This window comes from Apodemus sylvaticus, chromosome 20 (genome assembly GCF_947179515.1).
Source record: "Apodemus sylvaticus chromosome 20, mApoSyl1.1, whole genome shotgun sequence".
Taxonomy (NCBI): Eukaryota; Metazoa; Chordata; class Mammalia; order Rodentia; family Muridae; genus Apodemus; species Apodemus sylvaticus.
The window spans coordinates 12050250-12072966 of record NC_067491.1 but is presented as its reverse complement, the minus strand read 5'-3'; the positions used below and the strand labels follow the sequence as shown (position 1 = coordinate 12072966).

At 51.9% G+C, this 22717-nt stretch overlaps 1 protein-coding gene across 1 annotated transcript in view; it reads left to right on the top strand.

Annotated features, from left to right (window-relative positions):
- The window catches only part of Gns (glucosamine (N-acetyl)-6-sulfatase), a 34133-nt gene extending 24041 nt beyond the window's left edge, over positions 1-10092 (top strand). Inside the window, exons 10-14 of the mRNA XM_052166028.1 lie at positions 374-475; positions 3464-3571; positions 4190-4300; positions 5616-5776; positions 7791-10092. Coding sequence (XP_052021988.1) covers positions 374-475; positions 3464-3571; positions 4190-4300; positions 5616-5776; positions 7791-7869 — 561 coding nt within the window. The 3' untranslated portion in view covers positions 7870-10092. The remainder of the gene's footprint in view (positions 1-373; positions 476-3463; positions 3572-4189; positions 4301-5615; positions 5777-7790) is intronic.
- Positions 10093-22717: the final 12625 nt, after the last annotated feature.

The following is a 22717-nucleotide window of genomic DNA, read 5'->3' as shown; positions in this document are numbered from 1 at the left end:
GGTCTACACTAGGACAGCCAAGGCTACACAGAGAAACCCTGTCTCAGGAAAAAAAAAAAAAAACCCTTAATGAATGCATGTGAGGCCAAATTTAACAGGCAGATGTGAATGTCAAGTAGGAGAACAGTTGATGGCACTCCTGTGTATACAATGAGAAAGTCACAGAAGCTTCTCAGTGGTCTGGGTAAGAGAAATACATGCCTTCCCACAGCGTTAGTGTGTCCCGACGAGCCCGTGTCCTGTGGCTGAGTGTCTAGCCCTAGCTGAGAGCGCGGGTATCCGGAGGTGACGGCGTCTAGCTGCCGGTGGGTTGCTTAGAGTGTATTGGGTGGGGAAGGAGTGTGAGACCAGACGGTTTGTTTTACTCACACAGATGCTGGTCTCCAACATCGACTTGGGCCCCACCATCCTGGACCTCGCTGGCTATGACCTGAACAAGACACAGATGGACGGGGTGTCCCTGCTGCCCATCCTGGTGAGTATAAAGCCACGGCCCACCCAGCACCAACCGACAAGGTTAATCCCAGGTGGACAGAGACAAGCTACTGAATCTGATAGGCAAAGAGCAGGATTGGTCTCTGGCCTTGTGGTGGGGAGCAGTTCCCTGAAGGGAAAGTCTGACTGCACCAAGTGTCCCCTTCAGCCTCTGTGTTCTCTGCCACCTTTACAGGCATGTCCCCAGTGGCCTGCATGCCCACCACGATGAGAATTCCCTTTGTTCCGTATAAACTGTCAGTTTAGCACAGGCCTGCCCAGTGAGTCAAGACAGTCTCTGGCCTCCATTTTGCATTTCCTTGTTAGTAAGGTGAGCGACTCTTTTATCAGCTTCGTTCCTGTGCCACGAGGTGCTCAGGAGTGGACACTTCAGTCATCTCTAGTGTTTCCGAGTGCTCTGGCCTCGGTCTCCTTCCAGAGCATCCCACCGTCCCAGGTCGTGGGGCAGCCCTCAGGCAGCCCGTAACCCCCTTTACCTCTGTGGTGTTGTCTACCCCGGACGTACAGATGGAGCCCTGCAGCCCGTGCCGCTGCGCTCTGGAAGCCCCGCGTGGTCGTCTGTATCTGCTTCATTTTCTACTGCCGGGGAGACGTGGGACTCCGTCTGTCTGTCTGTCTGTCCATCACATCCATGTGTAGGTTCTCACTGCTTCGGGGTTGTTTTGGTTAACCCTTTGTGAACATTTCCATGAGCCGCTGGATGTGTTTGCAGTTCTGTGTGCCCAGCGTTCTGGGTCACGTGGCAGCTTTCGCTAAGTTTTCAGAGAATGTTTACCACAGTCTGCATTTCCTTCAGCACTTGATTACTTTTATTTTATCACGGCGGGTGTGCAGGGGCCTCCCTAGTGGTCGTTGGCAGTTCTGTAGTCACGGTGGCACACTTCTGTTCAGAGCCCTGGCCATTCCTTTTCATGGCCGGCATTCTTTGTGTATACACGAGCGAACTTAGACATACACATAGGTGTGGACGTGTATGCTCACGTCAGGGGACAGCCCTCAGGTGCCTTCCTCCCTGTTTGAGATAGCCTCGTGCCCCTGTGGAACCTGGCCCAGGAGCTTTGGAGGCTGCCTGTCGCCAGCTCCCGTCTTCCTGTAGGGAACACTAGGACTGTAGATGCCTGTGCTACTGTACAAGCCCTGGGAATCTGAATGAAAATTGTCAGGCCTGGATGATAAGTGCTTTTCCCACAGACACCCCTCCAACCCCAGCCCCCCCCATTTCTTACTTATAAAACTCTTCCACATCTAATGTTGGAGACCCCGACTTGTCTGGGTTTTACACTTCTATCAATTGTGTCACACCCTCTGTGTATCTAGGGTCATCTCCCTGCAGCTTTCGGCGGTCAAGAATCTGATTTTCTCTGTCGAAAGTCAGGTTTCTCCTCTGACCCTCAGGCCACTCCTTGCGCTGCTCTGCCTGAGGCTTTGTGTGATGGTCTTACCCCCCACCCCACCCCTTATTCTCTCAGGGACCCTAAGCACCTTACCCTCAGCTTCCCGGTTAGCTGTAAGGTGCTGGGTTAGGGGCTGGCAATGCATCAGAGCCCTGTAGATGAGTTAGGGAAATGGGTGTCTTCTAACCTCACGTGAGTCAGTTCTAGGGTAAAAGTCACCGGGATGTGTACTAGGAATCTTTGCACTCTTGTGAAAGTGCAGCCCGAGGCTTTGTCGCCTCACTGTGCTCTGCTTGAGGTTGCTGTGTGCATCTTACATCCTAGGTCAGCTGGACGGTCATACGTGCTGTAAGTGAACTGAAATGCAGTGAAAGGTCATCAGGTCCTGGATTGCATTAGCCGTGTCCCGTGGGCCAGACCAGCAGCTCTCAGACGACAGCCTCAGGACCAGATCCAGTGATGGCTCCAGGGGTGAAGTTAGGTTGGAGTTCCACTCATTCATTTATCCTGGGGCAGATCATGTCGGCGCAGAACATAAATGTATGCGCAAGGCCTTCCCCTTTCTTGACATCTGAGGCCTTGTACAAGCGAGCACCCATCCCCCACCGCTCGTCCCAGCCTCCACGTCCCTTACAGGCACGGTTGGTTCTCAGACTGGCCCCAGGGACGCCCGCCCGTTGGCTTGCTGAGACCCAAGGAACCAGAGTTGAGGAGTTTGCGTTCCGAGCTGACTAGCAGCTCGCTTAGAGCCCCAAGCTGGGAGCAGGGCTGCTGACTCCTGTGCACGCGTGTGCGACCCTGCATCAGTCACTAGCACCAGGAAGACGACCCTAGGGCTGAGGTGGCTGAAGTCTGGCATGCACTGCCCGGCTGCTGACAGAAGGGGCCCTTCCGACCTGGCCTCCTTCAGCCTCTCTGTCCTTGGCTGATGTCTGAAGCGGCCTTACTAACAACCATCCTCTCTCAGCACTTCTCCTGCCCTGTTACTCTGCAGACATGGGCCCAGTCAGTCCTTGTGCCTCAGCCTCCCGAGCAGGTGGCGCTGCAGACACGTCCCTGGTCCAGGTGGCCTGCTGCCCCGGCTCTCCACCCCAGTCTGTTCCTGATTCTTCCTCTAGATGCTGCGGTTCCCAGCCCTCCCGGACACATGTTCTCTCCCATCTTGAATCATCTGTTTTTAGTCCCAGCTTGCTCCTGGCCTTCCTTTCCAGAGTGTGTGTGATGTCTCAGATGTTTGTGTTTCCAGTGCTGCCTCTGTTCTCCACACGGCTAACGTGTGCACATTCATCTCGGGGTCTCCCGTCCTGACCTGGAGCCACCTGCCCCGCCTTGGATCCCTGTTTTCCAGCTTTCTGTCCCCTCCTGCTCCACGTTCTGCCCTTAAAGGAGCAGTAAAGCGTTCCAGGCATTGACACTCGAAAGGCTTTAAGCACCAGAAATGGTGGCTCTCGTCCACGTGAGGTCTTCCCATCCCCTTTGTTACAGAGTGAGCTGTCTAAGGCCCTCAGGCGGCGGTGAGAACAGTCGCTCATCAGTCCGTGCCTCACACGACCCATGTTTGCTCTTCTTTCTAGAGAGGAGACAGAAACTTCACCTGGAGGTCAGATGTCCTGGTGGAGTACCAAGGAGAAGGCCGGAATGTCACCGACCCGACCTGCCCTTCTTTGAGTCCTGGAGTGTCTGTGAGTCACTTGTCTTTGGTCACAGCTTTCTTACTGCATAGCAGGTGCTGTTTAGACAGCTAGGTCACCTGAGGGACCCAAGCAAGCGACACTGCTGTCATCAGGCTCTCCCCATTGCATAGACATGCCCACACCTGCCCACTTCTTCCCTTACCCACTCTCCACTGTGCGGTCACTGGTAGCCAGGCCACCGAGGTGGTGACAGCCGCGTTGACCTGGCTTTGGGGAATGGAGCGTTGGGTCTCCTGACAGCAGATGTTCAGAGTAAAGGGTCCAGCCCAGTGTGCTGCACACACAGCTAACCTCTCAGCAAGCAGCGGCAGGTGACTTCCGCGTGCCAGGCCAGCAGGGACTTACAGAGTTGGGCTGTTTGATTAATGTCTGTGTTTAAAGGACACAGCACAGCCCCCTGTGGCCTAGCAGAGCCTGTGGAAATATGGAGTCTGGCCCTTCATAGGCTGAAAACACAGGCTCTGCTTTTCTTCTTGCTCCAGGGTGACAGTTAGATAGTCCTTCAGAGTCCCTCCTTCCCGGTGTCTTGCTGTACCTGCATTGCCACCTGAGATTCTGATGCTGCATCAGAACAATCCTCATTTAACTTCTAAACTGTCCCTCCAGCAATGTTTCCCGGACTGTGTGTGTGAGGACGCGTACAACAACACGTATGCCTGCGTGAGGACGCTGTCGTCGGCGTGGAACCTCCAGTACTGCGAGTTCGACGACCAGGAGGTGTGTAGCCCGTGCCTGGACACCCCTCCCCCATCCGCACCGATCGATCAATCGATTGATCGCCGGGCCTTGGTGACCCCAGAGCTCTCCCCGGGGAAGGTGCGCGTCTCCTCCGCACTCCCCCAGGCCTCCACAGCTCACGAGGCGGCAGGTCAGGCTCATACAGACAGCTTCGTTCTCAAGTTTCTCAATGGAGTCTCTCCTGCTCACCGCCCTCATACAGCTGGCTGTCAGAGTGACACTGGGCCTGGTGATTGGGCCAAGAGTGAGGTGATCAGCATGTAGAGAGAGGCGCTTCCCACAGGCTGGCCAGCCTCTGGCTTACCCAGGAGGGCCGTCCTTGGCTTCTTTGGAGGCCAGGGTGCAGTCTCAGGCAGGTGCTCAGCGTGTGTTCCTGTCTTGTCTGCCACCATCTTAGCATACAAAGCAGATGCTCACCTCAGTCCTTCCTCACAGCTCAGAAGCGCATTGCACAAGCGCACAAGCAAGCATCACTGCAGCTGAGCTGCCCTGCCCCGTGTGTATCTGTTTGATAATGTGTGTTAGTCTGAGGGCCGAGGTGTAAAGCCCTTAGAGTCACCCTTTACCCCAGGTCCTGGCCTTCTGTTTGGGGAACAGTGTACTGCAGACAGTGCGGAGGCCCAGCAGTCCACTGTATAAATGATGTCCGACAGCCTCCCGCCCGCACTACCTCTTAAAGTAGGGCGTGACTGGTGCACCACAAGTCAGGATGCTTCTCACCCCATCCTGTTGCTCGAGTCCGAGGATTCCGAGGATCACGTGGCCTCCAGCGCTGCCCTCACGGAGTAGCTGCAGTGCTGTCTTGCTGCTGAGGTCAGGCCATCGAGGGCTCGCCTCCAGGACGGTGGTCCTCTAGTCCTTCCTAATGTTGCGAGTCTCTGATACCATTCCTCAGGGTGTGGTGACCCCTAGCCATGAAGTTATTTGATTGCTACTCCATGTCTATAACTTGCTGCTGTTATGAATCATAATGTATGTGGTGTGTTTTCCAGGGGTCCTAGGAGAACTGCCACTCTAAAGGGTCTAGAGGGTCATGAGTTACTTTCCTGAAGACGTGGGGTAGGCAGGTACTGCAGTTCAGCGTGGGACTGTGTGTCTAACACAAGTGTACTGACACAGACAGTATGTGAGACACAGACAGTGTGTGATCATCTGGGGATCTTAGAGCCTTAGACCACGTGATGGACGGGCTTTTTATCTACTTCTTCCGGTTCTGTTTAGACATAATTGCCGCAGGAGTATTTTCTCAATCTAACCTTCGCTCTCTTCTTCCCCCTTCCTGTCCTGCCTCTAGGTGTTTGTCGAAGTCTATAATATAACTGCAGATCCAGACCAGATCACCAACATTGCTAAGAGCATAGACCCCGAGCTTTTGGGGAAGATGAACTACCGGCTTATGATGCTCCAGTCCTGCTCCGGGCCGACCTGTCGCACGCCAGGGGTCTTTGACCCAGGGTAAGTGTCTTTCCTCAGACTCTGCCATCATCCCCCGAGGCCAGGCTCTTCTGAAGATGGAGGGAGGTTAGGGGCTCCGTTCCGCCCTGAGCTGGGTTTCTCCTTCTGTGTTCCCCCTGTGTCAGCTTGTCTCGTTGGGAGAACAAACTGTTCGGAACGCGACTCCGTACCTGCGGTGCCTGCTGCGGCTGTAAGCTCAGCCTGCTTTCCTGTCCCAGGGGCCTCCCTGGAGGCAGTGGACTAGCGCAGGCCCATCCCAGCCCTGGTCTGAGAGCACAGTGCTCTATTTCTCAGAGTACTAAACACTAGACATGGCTCATGGACTGTTGTTACACAGTCCACACAGCCAGGAACAGAGTCCACACTGTCATGAACAGAGTCCACACTGTCATGAACAGAGTCCACACTGTCAGGAAGGGGCCGTCACGCTGGCCATACAGCACTCACCTGCATCCCTAAGGGTCCCCTCAGATCAGGACCCAGCTGGAAATTATTTTGAGACAGGTCTCTCTGTCCTGGAGTCTGGTATGTAGACCAGGCTGCATTGTCCTCCCGAGTGCTGCTGGGATTAAAGGTGTTAGCCACCAGGCCTTGCTGAAACGGAAAAGGTCTAAACAGCACGGCCACTGCAGAGAGAGTGCATGTCAGTCTGTGGAGCGTAAACCGAGCAACGTTGGAGTGCAGTGAGTTTTGTGAGCCTGGTCCATCCATTCTGCATCCAGCCTCCACCTCCCTGATGTCCACGGACGGCAGCCCAGTGTTCATCCACCAGACGGACTTAGTGCTGTTAGCCGTGTATTCTAGGCTGGCTCTGGGAAATGAAAGCTGTAACTCATCCCTGGAAAGGGCAGTGGAGGAATCCACGGGGTTATGGCTAGCAACCCCAGCTGGCGCAGCTGCTGGAGCACTGAGATGCCCTCGCGTGGGCCGCCAGAGCAGGGTGGCTTCAGGTGCTGTGCTGAGCCCAAGCACATGGCTGCCAGCATCGTTAACCAGACAAACGACTTCCCGGGGTCCACGGGCTGCACATGGTCCTCAGCATCTGTTTATGTCCAAGCCTGACGCTTCAGCTATGCGCTCTCGCTAGCCTGGGTCCGTAAACACCAACTGAGTCTGTGTTTAATTTATCATCCCAGGTTATTCTCTCCTGCCAAACATTTGGCCTCCAGCATCCTCTGCAGTAGGGCCATCGGACTGGAGCCTGAGGGCACGAGCTCTTCACCCAGCCACACTCGTTTGTTTGCAGTGTCTGGCTGGCTGGTCCACAGTCCCGATCCTAGCGCCTGCTCTTTACAAAAGGGTTGCTGTGAGGCCGGCCCACGGCAGTGTAAATTCAGTGCCGTGTAAGCCCATTTCTGGCCCGTCTGTATTCTTTATAGCCACAAACTCACAGCTGTGCCCCTGAGCATCACTCTGAGGGTCCCATACATTTTACATGAACACCTCTCTGACTGATGGACAGAGACAATTTGGAGTTGTCTAAATTCATGAGCCTGGCTGAAGGACACCTCTGAGCCGTGTGTGTGTGTGTGTGTGTGTGTGTGTGTGAGTGAAAAGAGGAAGAGCTCTCAGAACTGCAGGGGGTTGAGTGAGGGTCAGCTCGCTCCTCCATCTGGATGCTTTATACCTCAGACTCCCTCACTCCCTGGCCTGCCTGCCTGCCTTGAATCCCAGCACTCAGGAGCCTGAGGCAGCAGATGAGTGAGTCTGAGAACAGCCTGGTCTGCGTAGCGATTGCCAGTCAGCCAAGGCTGTGTAGTAATGTTCTGTGCTGCTATTGTCTGAAGGAATCTCCCCCCTGCTTCTCAGTTAACCGTGTCATTCTCCTCAGCTCACAGCTTGCATGGAAAATGCTCCCAGCTACTGAAACCACGGTTTTATGACGGCCTCTTCCGGCCGGGCTCCTGCTTGGTGTGTCAGTCCCCCTGCCAGCTCTCTGCTGGAGGATATGCCCTCGAAGTCTCCTCCATGGCTAGCTAGAGTTCACGTGACATCCTCCTCTTCCTTCCCTCAGATACAGGTTTGACCTGCGTCTCATGTTCAGCAATCATGGCAGCGTCAGGATGAGAAGGTTCTCGAAGCATCCCCTGTAGCAGCCGTGCCCAGCCTCTGCACTTGGATCCGTGCACACCCTTTTCCAATGACGAGGTTGGAGTGGGAGCCGGTGCCTCGGGGAGCTCTGGCCCTGCTGTTTCAAGTCTTGTTTGAAAAATAACCCAGTCAGCTGACTTCCAGTACTGTGAATCTGCCCCCGTCAGAAGTGGCTGACCCTTTCTCTCTTCAAATGACAACCACCACTCCTGAGGTCTTTTGTCCTCTCCTTGTCCCTTCATCTCAGCTGGGCACAGTGTATGAGTCCCCACGTGGTCAAGTCTGAATCTGTAAAACTCTTCTGATAAATGGCAATACTTCAGGGCAGAGAGAGAAAGCCTTTTGGTGTGTAGCTAGCCCCCAGATCAAAGGCACTGCACAGCATCTCACACAGCCCCCGCCGTCAAACACACAGCCCTGGATGGAGCAGCTGTTTGTGGACACGTAGAGAAAGGACGTTCATGGCATCCGTTGTGGTGAAAGTGTGGCCTGTCACCCAGGCTCTGCCCTAAGAAGCGTTTCAGTGGCTCCAACCACTGAGAGAGCCCAGAAGCGTGGAGAAGGAACGGCCAGGGGTGGGGGTGGGGCTAGATGCGCCTCCTGAGTGAGCAGACCGCAGGCTCCTGGGTCATGGCTGAAGGGGGCACTTAGAAGTGCCTGTCGGAAGGGTTCTCACGGTCAGTGCCACACAAGTATCCTGCCTGGCTGCAGTCAGCTGACATTGTCGTTGGAACCATCAGTGTCTCCTGGTGCAGAAGGACCAGCTGTTCCATCCGCTCTCTGCTCACGGAAGCACTCAGGTTCCAGTCAGTACTCCCCTGACCAAGGCTCCCCCGAGGCCCAGAACAACACTCTGTTCCTCAGAGTCAGTTCTGCTCTGACATGTCCATAGGGGACTGAGGGCGGCAGGACAGCTCCGAGTGGAGAGCACGGATCCCTTCCTTTCATAGGCAGCCAGTGGGTTTAGCTTTACACAGCCTCTGTCCGGCTTTAACTTGTGAGACAGAGCTAAAGACAACTTTCAGAATTCCAGCGGCCATGCTGGGGTAACAGCCATTGAGTTTATTCGTTTACCTCATGTGACCCCAGCAACCTTGGTGACACTGAGAGGCCAGCAGGCAGTGGAATGGCCGCCTCTGCTGTGGCCACTTTAGAGGGAAAAAGTTTATAAGTTTTAAACTGAAAGTTACAAAATCAAATGTGGTTACTGGTTTCATTCACTCCCTTGGAATCTAAACATCACCAGTGAACTAGTGAAAGTTGACCACAGTTGTCCCTAAATAAAGGTAAGCAGTTCCGACCAGGCCCCGGGCTGGATGTCATGGTCTTCAGTTTTATGGCTGGCTCCTGAAAGCAGGTGACATCAGAGTGACAGCAGTCGGCTGCAGGAGGTGTCCCTACCTCACGCACGGGACACAGTCAGATGGTGGGACCTGAAATGCCACTGTACCTCCCAGTTAAGGAGTGTTCCTGCAAACATTCAAGTAGACCCCAGCCTGTGACAGACGCAGTGCATGGCCTTCCCCCACAAGAGATGCACTGCTGGAGGCCAGCCTCGGAGCTCTTCAAAAGGGAGAACCATCAAAACCACACAAATGCAGAGACTTTGCCTTAGAAGATTTCCAGTTTTAAAACTGCCTCTCAGACACGATTTCTTTTTGGTTTTTTTGGATTTGGTTTTTTTGAGACAGGGTTTCTCTGTGTACCCCTGGCTGCTGGCTGTCCTAGAACTCACTCTGTAGACCAGTCTGGCCTCGAACTCAGAAATCTGCCTGCCTCTGCCTCCCAGAGTGCTGGGATTACAGGTGTGCGCCACCACCGCCCGGCTGACACAATTTCAAAGTAGGGTACACATTAGAGTGCCTGAGTCCCACACGAGGTACTGTTGCAAACATGGCTATGGGAGTAACACCTTCATCTGTGGGAAGTATTCTCAAACTTAGGAGTATCTTTATCTTCTTATGTTATCTAATGAAAAATGGCAGCCCAGAATCCTCAAGAAAAGGCAAGGGTATCGGCCGATCCCCCGCTGGGGCAGATGGGGTTCTTGGGCTCACCAGCACTTTACGCTCCATGGACCTTGTAAATTCTTTTGTCTGCACCACAGTTAGACACTCCTCTGCCCTGGAGCCATCCTCTCAGCCACTCTCTTAGAAAGTGCCCTTCAACTGACCCTGTTCACTGCTGCACCTCTCAATGAATTAAAACCGATTTCTGTTCTGGTGGGAACGCGTCCTTTCTTCATAGTCCACCAGTGGCAGTTCTCACAAGGTACACGGTGGCTACTTCGTGGAGTTCTGTAGTTTTGTGGTGCTAGGGACCAAACTCAGGGCCGATATTGAAGGATTATGTCAGCACTAAGACCTCTCCCCCGAGATCCACCTCTGGCTGCTAGGTTAGCCACTGGTCTAGGGAAAATGGACTGCTTCCTCCTCGAGTGCTTTCCCCACCTGGAAAGCTCTTAGATCCCAGTCCCCGAAAGTCACCTGAGGCCTGGGGAGGCAGCTCAGTAACTAAGAACACCTGTTCTCGCAAAGGACCCCCAATTCAATCCCCAGCCCCCACGATAGCTAGAAACCATCTGTAACTCCAGGGGATCAAATGCCTCTTCCAACCTCCACAGCCTCCTACACACACACACACACAAATATTCATAAACTTTTTTTTAAAGTTTGATAAATGACTGATAAATGACTTCTGGCTTCCTTGAGCAGCTTTTGGGAAGACAGACTAACTCACCCTCAACGGTGCAATACTGTGACAAACCAGGAATTGACCCCTTACCCTAGAAGACAAATGACATTTTTCAGGAATCGTCAAACCTTCTTAAAGGGATAAATACCTAATCCTAGGCATACAGGTTACGCAGTCTCGGTCACAACTACATTGCTGGTGGGACATGAAACCAGCCCAGGAACTGGGGCTGCCACACAGCGGGCACAAAAGCCCTGGGTTCCATCCCCTTCGCCATGCAAACAGAGAGACTGAACCCTGGTAGATAACCGTGGCTCTGTTCCAACGTAGAGAAACAAACTGGCCGCAAACTGCCAGCCGCAGACATTGTGGGTTGCTTCATAGACCAAGGAAATGTTAGGCATTGAAAAATTAACAGATTACCATCTGGAAAATATGACTTGGGGGTTGGAGAGATGGTTGAGAGCCCATACTGCTCTTGCAGAGAGGACCCAGGTCTGGTTCCCAGCACTCACATCAGGTGTAATTAAGAATTATTGTGTATCACAATGTTAATCATTTCTGGATCTGGGGTTTGGCTAGCAGGTAGCACAAACCTATCAGTCTCCCCTAGTCCCTCTGTCCTTCCTCCAACCCCTGTGGGTGTCAGATAAATTCCCACACTGAGGGGACACTCATGGTGGGTTTGTTACAAATGAGGAGCACTCGGTAGGAGTGGTCTGTTTTGTAGCAAGCCTGCTCTTAGTTCCAGAGGAAGACTTTCATCCACAGAAGTTGCCAACAGTCCTGAGAAATGACTCTCATAAACTCTTCAGCACCTTGCGATTGGGAGGCCATAGTTGACTTACCCACCACCTCCCAGCTGACTATGCAGGTGGCCACCTGGTTGGGTGGATTCCCTGCCCTACTCATGGGAGTCTAGAAGCCAGAGCAGCCATCACAACTCTGTGATGTGGTCGGAAGAGCTGCTTTGTAACCCTGCATTTAAGGTGAAGGGCGTGTGTAGGTAAGTCATGAAGATAAGCACTGTGCTTTTATATGTTCTAATCATCTGTGTGTACGTGTGTGCATGCATGTCCCGGTCAGAGGACAGTTTCTGGAACTTAGACCGTATGTAATATCAGCAGAAATGCTTGGGTCGGACTCTTGAGGGGATAACAGAAAGTAGATCATCTTTTAGGAAACAGGAAATTAAGTTCTATCTCACCGGCATGCCAACAGCGGTCAACACAGACCTTACCAGAGAAGACCTAACTGCGATGGTACCTGTCCCTGGGAGCCAGATTCCCTACAAAGGTCTTTGTTTCCCCTCCTTTCTTCCAGGCTGGTCATGTGTATACAACGAAGTCTGGTCCACAAGCCACAGACTCCACAGGGCCCAAGTCAGAAAACACTGTACTGAGATCTCCTGGTGGCTTAAGAATCACCGTAATTAGATGAGATTAAGAAGTGGGACCAGGGGCTGGAGAGATGGCTCGGGGCGGGGTAAGAACACTGACTGCTCTTCCAGAGTTCAATTCCCAGCAACCACATGGTGGCTCACAACCATCTGTAATGGGATCTGACGCCCTCTTCTGGAGTGTCTGAAGACAGCTATGGTGTACTCATATAAATAAAATAAATCTTGAAAAACAAAAAAGTGGGACCAGGTTTGGCAGTTCACAGCTGCAATCCTAACACTCAGGGTGACTTGGGCAAGGCCAGTGCTGGCTACAGAGCAACCCTCTGCAACCTCCACCAAAGGTCTGGAGATGGCCCCGTGGACAAGCACGGTGTGTGGAATGAGACTGGATCCCTAAGAGACTCTTGGGGGGTCGGGGGAGAAATGGTGGGATGAGCGAGCTAGCTAGACTAGCGCTATCAGTGAACTGTGCTCAAACGGAGACCCTGCTCAACCAAGCAATTGATGAAGGCTCCCAGTGTCAGCTTCAGGTCCCCACGTGCAGGAGCACACACACACACACACACATACATACACATGCACACACACATGTACCCACAGCAAACACACACATGCTCACAGATGGGTGTATATGAAATATTTGAGCACCAACTCTTACAGGGCCATAGTGAGGAGGTTCTACGTGAGAACTCTGTCTTAAAGGGAAGTTCCGCAGAGCCGGGCATGGCAGTGCCTCCCTACGGTCCCAGTGCTGGTGGGACACAGGCGAGCAGGGGTCCAAGGCCGGGCTTGGCTAGGGGTTGAGACTGGAGTCAGCCTGGGTATGTGAGAATGCTTAACAAAATGTTATGACCCCCACCCCTTCCCTGTGAGACCCAAGCTGCCCACTTCAGCTCTGTCTGTCTGTCTGTCTGTCTATCTGTGTGTTGTGTGTGTGTGTTGTATGTGTGTATGCGTGTTGTGTGTGCACGTGTGTGTGTGTGTCCATCCTCTTGGCCTACAACTCTAACTGAAGGTCATAGGTTCCTAGAACAGAGGAATAAAAAGCACCTATACCTTAACCTTTAAATCTCACGCCAGGGTCAGGTATGGTAATAAACACCTTTAATCCCAGCATTTGGGAGGCCGAAGCAAGCGGATCTCTGTGCCTTTGAGGCTAGCCTGGTCTATAGTATCAAGGCCTAGGCCCTCATGGTGAATAACCTGTCCCAAAACAACAAAATTCACGGGACAGATCCCCACCCCAACCCTGCTTCAGCTTAATTTTCCAAAGCTCACAAATCGACTTAGTAAAATACTAGAGATAGAGATCAGGATTTCAAAGATCCAGGTTTAACACTGGGATTGATGGTGCTACACCTGTCATCCCCCAGCTGAAAGGCCAAGACAAGAAGACTGCAGTGGGTTCCGGGTTAGACTGGGCTACATAGTGAGTTCTAGACCATAGCAAAACTGTCTGAAAGGGGGGGGGGTTGGGGGAATGGACCTTTTAGACCATCTTTTTTGGGAGGAGGAACAGGTGTGGAGATGGGGGTTCAGATTGGGAAGGACATTGTTGGATAGTTTTGACTTGACACAAACTAGGGTCATTTGGGAAGAGGGAACCTCAACTGAGGAAATTCCCCCACCAGAAAGGACTGTGGGAAAGCGGTGGTATATTCCTGATTGATAATGGATGTGAGACAGCCCAGCTCTCTCTAGGTGGTACCACAGTCCTGGGTGTATTTAAAAAAAAAAAAAAAAAAAAGCAAGTGCTGTCAACAGTAGGTGGAGGTGGGTGGTTCGGAATGGTGTAAGACAGCAGGCTGAGCAAGCCAGGGGGAGCAAGCCAGTAAGCAGCACCCCTCCATGGCCTCTGCATCAGCTCCTGCCTCCAGGTTCCTGCCCTGCGTGAGTTCCTGTCCTGACCTCTCAGGATGATGGACAAGAAGCTGTAAGATGAAGCACACCCTTTCCTCCCCAAGTTCCTTTTGGTCTTGGTGTTTTATCACAGCAACAGAAACCCAGACCAAGACAGGCAGGCTGCTAGGACTGAACTCTTATGCATTTCAAGTAACTGTTTGTACTGGCTGGTTTTGTGTGTCAACTTGACACAGGCTGGAGTTATAACAGAGAAGGGAGCTTCAGTTGGGGAAGTGCCTCCATGAGATCCAGCTGTGAGGCATTTTCTCAATTAGTGATCAAGTGGTGAGGGCCCCTTGTGGGTGGTGCCATCCCTGGGCTGGTATTCTTGGGTTCTATGAGAGAGCAGGCTGAGCAAGCCAGGGGAAGCAAGCCAGTAAGAAACATCCCTCCATGGCCTCTGCATCAGCTCCTGCTTCCTGACCTGCTTGAGTCCCAGTCCTGACTTCCTTTGGTGATGAACAGCAATGTGGAAGTGTAAGCTGAATAAACCCTTTCCTCCCCAACTTGCTTCTTGGTCATGATGTTTGTGCAGGAATAGAAACCCTGACTAAGACACTGTTCTACCACTGAGCTGCAGCCTCTGCCCAAATCCAGTTTTCTGTGAAGCTCTGCTCACTCAGGAGTCTTCAGGATTTGTCTCTCCTTTTCAACAAGGCGTCTTTAATTACAGGGACCCGTGGAGAGCAAAGCTGGCAATGGCAAAGGTTCAGTTTCTCCCAGAGGGGACAGAACGGCTTTGCCTGCTGTGCCTGTACCGCAGCATTAGGACAGTTTGTAGACTTGTCACCTCGGTCCTTATCTTCCAGGAGACAGGAGGTTGTAAAGGCTAAGGAAAGCACTGAACCATGGCACCTACTGACAAATACTGTCATCAAATAAGTGTGAGGGGCAAGCAGTGGTGGCGCACACCTTAAATCCCAGCACTTGGGAGGCAGAGGCAGGTGGATTTCTGAGTTCGAGGCCAGCCTGGTCTACAGTGTGAGTTCCAGGACAGCCAGGGCTACACAGAGAAGCCCTGTCTTAAAACAAAACAAAACAAAACAAAACAAAACAAAACAAAACAAAATGGCTAGAGCATCCCAGGAGCCTGTGGGACATAGTCAGAACTTTTCTCAGGAAACTAAGACCTGGCGATGTTGCTCAGGTCTAGCTAACCACTTGCCCACTGTGCACCAAGCCCTAGTTTAATCCCCAGCACCACCCCCCCACCAAGTTCATGCATATTACATACCCAGGAATATAAATAAACACGAGTCCCCGCCTACTGTTACTAAAGAGAGTAGATTCGTCTTTGCGGGTTGGTTGCTAAATGTACCCAGCACATGTTGGAAAATATTTTAATGGGATCCCCGGCTGGCAGCTCATCACAGAACACCCTTCTCTCCAGGGTGATCTCCGCAGTTTCCAAAAACATCTGACCCAAGGCAGGGAGCACCTGTCAGTGCACCGCCCTGGCCTCCGGGGAGCTGAGACTGCGGCTCTGACACGGGGTGATTCTGTCCTGCCCACATGCCTGCGACCTAAGCTGCTTGCTGTCCCTATCCCCGGTATCTCCCACACAAGGACTTGGTCAATATGACACCTTGGATTCTTACTAGGGATCTGGAATGAGTGTCCATTAAGGTTGTCACCTCCCAAGACTGCCTCAGTCTTCTATGACACTCTCCCAGATGTTTCCACAGTGAAACCCACAGCGCCACAGTGGGTCCTCTCACAGCATGAGAACAGAGCAGCTTCAGGCCCCTGACCCTGGCTTCCTGTGTCCTCCCTACAATGCCCTCAAAGCCCCGCCCAGCCAGAGCTCAGCCAGGGGCTGCAGCAGGACTGGCCCAAAGGTACCACTGGGTATACCTGGGAAGGACCCCTCCTTCTCCAAGCTGCCCACGAAAGCTGTTGTCACACCTTTAGGAAGTCTCCCCCGCTAGCAGAGAGGCAAAGGGCACTGAAAATATTGCCTGGCCTCAAGGAAATCACCAACTTAGGGAATCTGTTTTTGTTCTTGTGATTATCCTGAGAGCTATTGAGACAAGCCTTCACTATGTAGCCCAGGCTAGCCTTGAAGCTACACTCCTCCTGCCTCAGCCTCAGGAGTTCTGGGGTAATAGAGGTAAGCTTCCATATTCCCGTTTTGGGATGGAGGGGGGGCGGGGGGCAGCAGCAGTTTACGGCATGGAAATGCTGGCAAAAAAACAAAGATTAAGGCCTCCAGCTGTGGTCTGGGTCGCTCAGCCTTGGCCTCTTGGCCTTGAAGGGATGTGCGAGCCTGGTGGCCCCACTGCTCCAGGCACCTTGAATCTAAGTTGTCAGGAAAGAAGAACACATTCTGTTTCTTACCTCTGTGGCGAACAAAGCAGAAGGCTGTAAATCAGCCAATCACCCTACAGTTCTGAGTATTCTATGTTTAAATCACTTTCCTTCTGTAAGCATAGATTTTTCAAATACAAACAAGACACCTGGCAGTGGCCACACCTCAGATCCAGTGCCCTCTGGCTCGAACCCCTGGCTTGGCCTCCACAGCCATGTCTGGCCAAACCCATAAGGCCAAGATCAAAACTTCTCTTAAGTCAAAATTGAAGGTGACAGAAATGGAAGAGGAAAAGCCAACTCTCAAAGGGGGTGCCAGGAGAGAGACAAAATGGGCGGATTGCAATGAAATATAAACCACTGGCTTGCACCCTACACCCCACAGGCATTACCTTACACTAGTTCTTTTTAAAAGTTTCATTTTTGTCAGGCAGCGGCTGCCCACAGCTTTAATCTCAGAGTTCGGGAAGCAGAGGCAGGCTGATCTCTGTGAGTTTGAGGCTAGCCTGGTCTACAGAGTAAGTTTCAGGACGACTAGGGCTACACAGAGAAACCCTGTCACAGAGAAACAATCAAAAACCCCAAAACCCAGATTTATTTTCATTTCTGCGTACGTGTGTGCCTGTATAAGCATGCACAGCTGCCTGAGAGGGAGGTGTCCTCTCTCCTGGAGCCAGAGTTACAAGCAGCTGTGAGAAGTCCAACACGGGTCCTCTGGAAGAGCAGCAGGCGCCCCTTAACCAGTGGACCACCTCTCCTGCTCCTTAGTTCTTTTAACTGCTTAACTTCAATACCCACCGAGGGCACCTTAGGTGAGCGTGCAGGGCTGGAGGCGCAAAGAGCTCAAAGGAAGACCCGTGGCTCAAGCTCACAGGCCACAAAAGCAAATTCTTTTCACATTAGGGAACTAACGAGGCTTGTAGAGAGGAAAAAGTGTGTGTGTGTGTGTGTGTGTGTGTGTGTGTGTGTGTGTGCTCTGTGTATGTATGTTTTTGCATGTGGGGTAACGTGTGTGGAGGTGTGCATGTACATGCACACAGTTGAATCTACATAGGTTAGAGGAAGGTAGATCTGTGAGTTTGAGGCCAGCCTGGTCTACAGAGTGGGTTCCAGGACACCCAGGGCTACACAGAGAAACCCTGTCTTGAAACCACCCCACCCACCCACCCCCGCCCCCACCCCCACCTCCCAAAAAACTATCTGGAAGTCCAAGGTTGACTTTTATAGCACTCTTTGAGACAAGGTCTCACTGTGTAGTCTTGGCTGACCTGGCATCCACTCCATAGACTAAGCTGGCCTTGAACTCACAGACTCACCCATCTCCGCTTCTGCCAGGATTAAAGGCCAGAAATCTGTCTTGACCACTACCTTATTCGCTGAGACAGACTCACAATGAAACCAAGGTTTGTGGTTTCGGTATGATTAGTCCTCATACCCAGCTAGGCCTGGGGGCTGACCATCCCTGCCCTCTGAGGTTGGAATTTCAAACAGCGGTCACACCCACCGGGCATTTGTGAGGGCTTCTTTGGATCCAAACTCCAACCTTCATACTTGCGCCCTCCCGCAGACCATTTGCTTTCTTTTACTCAGACCAGCACCCAAGATGGCCCAGTGCCCTGGAAGGCGCAGCACCCAGATGACCCAGCACCCCGGATGTCCCAGAACACATCCATGGAGTTCTCCTCTGCCCACTTAAATCTCTCAGGAAACATCCTCACGCAAACTCATACAGGTGTGTTTTCATGGTCTCCTAAACCCTACCAAGTAGACTATTGACAGTGGATAACGGGCAAGAGGAGGATGAAATCTAAAATCCAAGAGATGCTGCAGGCTGCAAAGTGCTGTTGGATGTGCGCATGCGGCGTTCTGAAGCTAAACAAAAGCTCTTCTGCTTTGAAAGGCTTCCTCTTGCAGATGGACAGATGGGATGTTTCTAGGTGAGCGTTAGTGTCAAATGAGGACTGAGAGACTAGCAGCTGATGGTACCCTGATACTCCAGAGATGGGCAGCGTGCGGGTCCCCCACATCCGCTGCCTCCCTTCCTCCTCACGGCAGCCCGGTAGCCCCGTGGCAACAGCCACCAACCTCCCTTTCCCAGGTTTTCATCCTTACAGGGTCTCACGTAGCCCTGGCTGGCCTTGAACTCACTGGGCAGCTGAGGATGGCCCTGAACTTCTGACCCCCCGCCTCCACTTCTCCAGTGTTGGAATTAGAGGCACGGACTGCCACACTTGGCTAGGTGGAGTCGGAGATGGACCCCAGGAGTTTGATTGAGTCGCCTCAGAACTCTTTCCCATTTCACAGAAAACAAAAACAAACAAAGCAAACACCAGACAATGGAGTTTGGGAGCAACTGTTGCTACACATGTTAATCGTGCTCTTTGCAGGGGATGAACTCGAAGTCTTTTTCAGAACAATAGAAAACAAAGCTGTCAGAATGGCCCCAGCAGACACACGCTGCTCTCAAAAGCACCTCAGAAGCCAGCTCACCATCTTATAGAGAAGACTCCCTCAAAGTCTGTAACCTGCTGGTAACCCCTCCCTTCAAGACCTGCGCTCTAAATCACTTCTCAGGCTGCCTCAGCTGTCACTCAGAGTACCTGGATTCATTTTCAGCATGCTTGATGGTTTACAGTGTACACGATCAGATCCTTGTTCCCATGAAGGGGTGGGGTGGGGGCATCATCTCCCTCCCCCCATAATCCACCCAGTTCCTAAACTATTGTGCTTTCTAGCTCCTGTCCATAGCAGGGGTAGTTGCTCCCTCTGGAATCTCACTGTCGGGAGGCTGAGACAGGAGGATTGCCATAAATTGGAATCTAGCATGGCTCCACACTAAATTCTAGGGCAGTTTGGGCTACAAAGTGAGACCATGTTAAAAAAGAAAAACTGTTCAGTTAATAAAGCCGAGAGACTTGGGAGTTTCTTTTCAAGCCCAGGGCAGAATTTACTAATGTAGCTAAAAGAGTAAAAAATGGAAGGCGCTAGGGACGTAGCATCACCTGGGTGGTGGCAGAACATGTGGCACTGCAGAGGCAGAGGCAGAGGCAGGTGCATTTCTGTTAGTTCAAGGCCAGCCTGGTCTCTAAAGTGAGTTCCAGGACAGCTAGGAATAAGTAGAAACTCTTGTCTCAAGAGACCAAACAAAACAAACAAAATGCCGAGCGGTGGTGGCACTGGCCTTTAATCCCAGCACTTGGGAGGCAGAGGCAGGTGGATTTCTGAGTCCGGGGCCAGCCTGGTCTACAGAGTGAGTTCCAGAACACAGAGAAACCCTGCCTCGAAAAAACAAACAAACAAACAAAAAACCCAAACAAAATAATAAAAGTATCACAAACCTGACTGGCTAAAATGTAACTAGCTCCCCAGAACAAAGAGAACCCCTTGAAAGTTTAGAGTTCAGTGCTGCTGTGTATATAAACATTTCAAAGTATCAACTCTCCTTCCTCAGAAACAAGACCGGAGCTTCTGGGGAGCTCCGGGCTAAGGCGTGGCGCTGAGAGCTAGTTAAGAGTCTCGTGCTGGTGCTGGTGCAAACCAAGTCGGCCTTGTCAAAAGGAGTTTTAGCAGGGTGTCTCTCAGAAACCAGAGTTTAAATCGCAAGGTGCTTTCCAACCTATCTCTCTACAATGGAAAAAAAAGCAAAGCAAAAACAAAATGGACCCAGACCAGAGACCAAAGCAAGGCCTAAGTCCACCCTGCAGACAGACAAGCTCGCCTGGCAGCAGCTCGAGGGCGGGCCCACCCCTTCTGGCTTTCACTGACCTTCCTCTCCACCCCATTGACTCTTTAGCCAAGATTCTTTCTAGAACACCGAATTAAGCAAGTAGCGGCTCACCTGAGTGACTCAGTACTCAGCTCCTTCACGAAGGATGGCTGGCACCTGTCGTGAGTCTGGTGGGCTGAGTGGCTGAGCCACAGCTTGGGTGGCTTGCCTGGCTGGCTCCTGAGCCTTCCGTTCCTGGTTACTCCAGGAATTATCTGACTGACTGCAAGAGGAACACTAGGAAGGGTCCCCTGCCCTGCCCAGCCCTGCTAGGCAGCAGACCCTAAAGGAAACCCAAGACAGTTCCCTCCCTCTATTTCAGGATCAGCCCCTGAGGCAGTGGTTCTCAGCCTTCCTAAGCTGCGACCCTTCACAGTTCCTCCCGCTGTGGTGACCCCCAACCAGATGACTATTTTGTTGCTACTTCATAACTGTAATGTTGCTACCATTATGAGTTGTAATGTAAATATCTGATAGGCAGGATATCTGATATGCCACCCCTGTGAAATGTTGGCCCCAAAGGGGTCATGACCCGAGGGTTGAGAACCACTCCCCTAATAAAGCACTCCCATGAATGCAGCGCAACCACCCGTGAGTAAAAGAGTGATGGGTCCCTGTGTCCCAGCACGAGCCTGCTTCACAGTCGGCCCCTCAGAGGGGATGTAGTGTCTGTTCTTGGAAAACCAGTTTGCTGAGCACTCTTTGGAGCTTGAAAACAAGATGGCTGAGAAGCCATACTCACGCCACACCGTGGGTTTGCCTGCCATGGGTTTCTTTTTTCTTTCTTCTTCTTCTTCTTCTTTTTTTGGTTTTTCTTCGAGACAGGGTTTCTCTGTGTAGCCCTGGCTGTCCTGAAACTCACTCTGTAGACCAGGCTGGCCTCGAACTCAGAAATCCACCTGCCTCTGCCTCCCAAGTGCTGGGATTAAAGGCGTGCGCCACCACCGCCCGGCCGGCCATCAGTTTCTTCAACTACGAGTGTAATATTCACATTAATTCACTGCCTGAAGATGAGTGTAGCATTAGAATTAATTCACTGTCTGTAAATCTGTTACTATACTGTCAGCCTTTTGCCATGAGGCCTGGATCACGGTTAGCACCTTGTTGACGCGCTGACATAGGTTGTACCAGAGGCTTCCCCTTTCAGTAAAGCAAAACACCCAATTAGCACCATCCAACAGCACCCCAATGCAGTGTTTGTGTACTTAAAAAAAAATAAAAGCAAAACCAAAAATCCCTCAGAAGTCTGTCCCTCTGGTGTGTTAGACAACTCAACACTGATGCATCATGTGAGCCTGGAAAATGTGAGCGCTCCCCTCCAGCAAGCAAGGACTCCTGCAGCAAACACCCCGCAAGATGGCTTCTTCAAGTCTCATCTGCGGCTGAGGGCCCAGCCAGTCCCCCAAACTCACTACACACTTGATACTAACCAAGCCCGGGGTTACATGGCTATAAATCTGGGTTCCCTTGGTCCCCCTCCCCCTCCTCAGATTCATCGTACTGGAACGGCTCTCAGAAGGCTGGGGAATACCCACCTGTATGTTTCAGGTTTATTACAAAAAATACAGATGAAGAAAGTCACTGGGCAAGAAACACTGTTCTCCAAGGAGCTCTCTACACGCAGATGGGGCGGGGGATGTTGTGGAGAGCCCTGGGCTTGTGTTCTGATGCTAATTCCACTCCTGGGAGGGGCAGCAGATGAGGAGTTGCCTTGTGAACCTTCTCCCCACTTTTAACTTTTCAAATAAAGGCTTGAGCCAATGATTGGGCAGGAGGAAAGGGGAGGAGCTGAGAGTTTGGGGGAGGAGAAAAGGGGAAGGGGGAGGAGCTGAGAGTTTGGGGGAGGAGCTACGAGGGCTATGAGGGCTGCAGAGAGAGAAGCTGGTGACTTAGAGAAACCGCAAGTTCTATGGGATAATAGAGATGGGAATAGAGTAGTGTAGTGGGAGATCTGCCCAATGTAGGCTTGTAGGTTGTATTGTTACTGATTGAGTTGAGATTTCTTTTGTGTTGGAAACAAAGTAGCAACAGGGGGATGAGGCGGTTGAGAAGCACTGCCGAACAACTACATAAGCAAAGCAGTGAACGATAAACAGCCACACTGCAATGGGTGGCCGGGGAGGAAGCCCAGCAGGGCGGTCTCTCCAGGCTGTTCTCCCTCTTTACGCGGCCCAGCTTACTTACAGCTAAGAGGAAGGGAGCCTTATGCTACACGTCCAGTAATTCACTTTTAGTTGTATTAACATCACTATTGACATAGTAAGGGAGATTGAACTTGTCTTAGGGTTTCTATCCCTGCACAGACATCATGACCAAGAAGCAAGTTGGGGAGGAAAGGGTTTATTCAGCTTACACTTCCACACTGCTGTTCATCACCAAAGGAAGTCAGGACTGGAACTCAAGCAGGTCAGGAAGCAGGAGCTGATACAGAGGCCATGGAGGGATGTTCCTTACTGTCTTGCTACCCCTGGCTTGCTCAGCTTGCTTTCTTATAGAACCCAAGACACCAGTCCAGGGATGTCACCACCCACAAGGGGCCCTTCCTCCTTGATCACTAACTGAGAAAATGCCTTACAGCTGGATCTCAGGGAGGCATTTTCTCAAGGGGGGGTTCCTTTCTCTGTGATAACTCCAGCTTGTGTCAAATTGACACACAAAACCAGCCAGTATGGAACTCAACCCGAGGGCATTTCCTTTTCTCTAAATCGTTTTAATTTTTAATACTGTGCATGTGTTTGGGCGTGGCATGTGAGTACAGGTGCCCTCAGAGTCCCGAGAG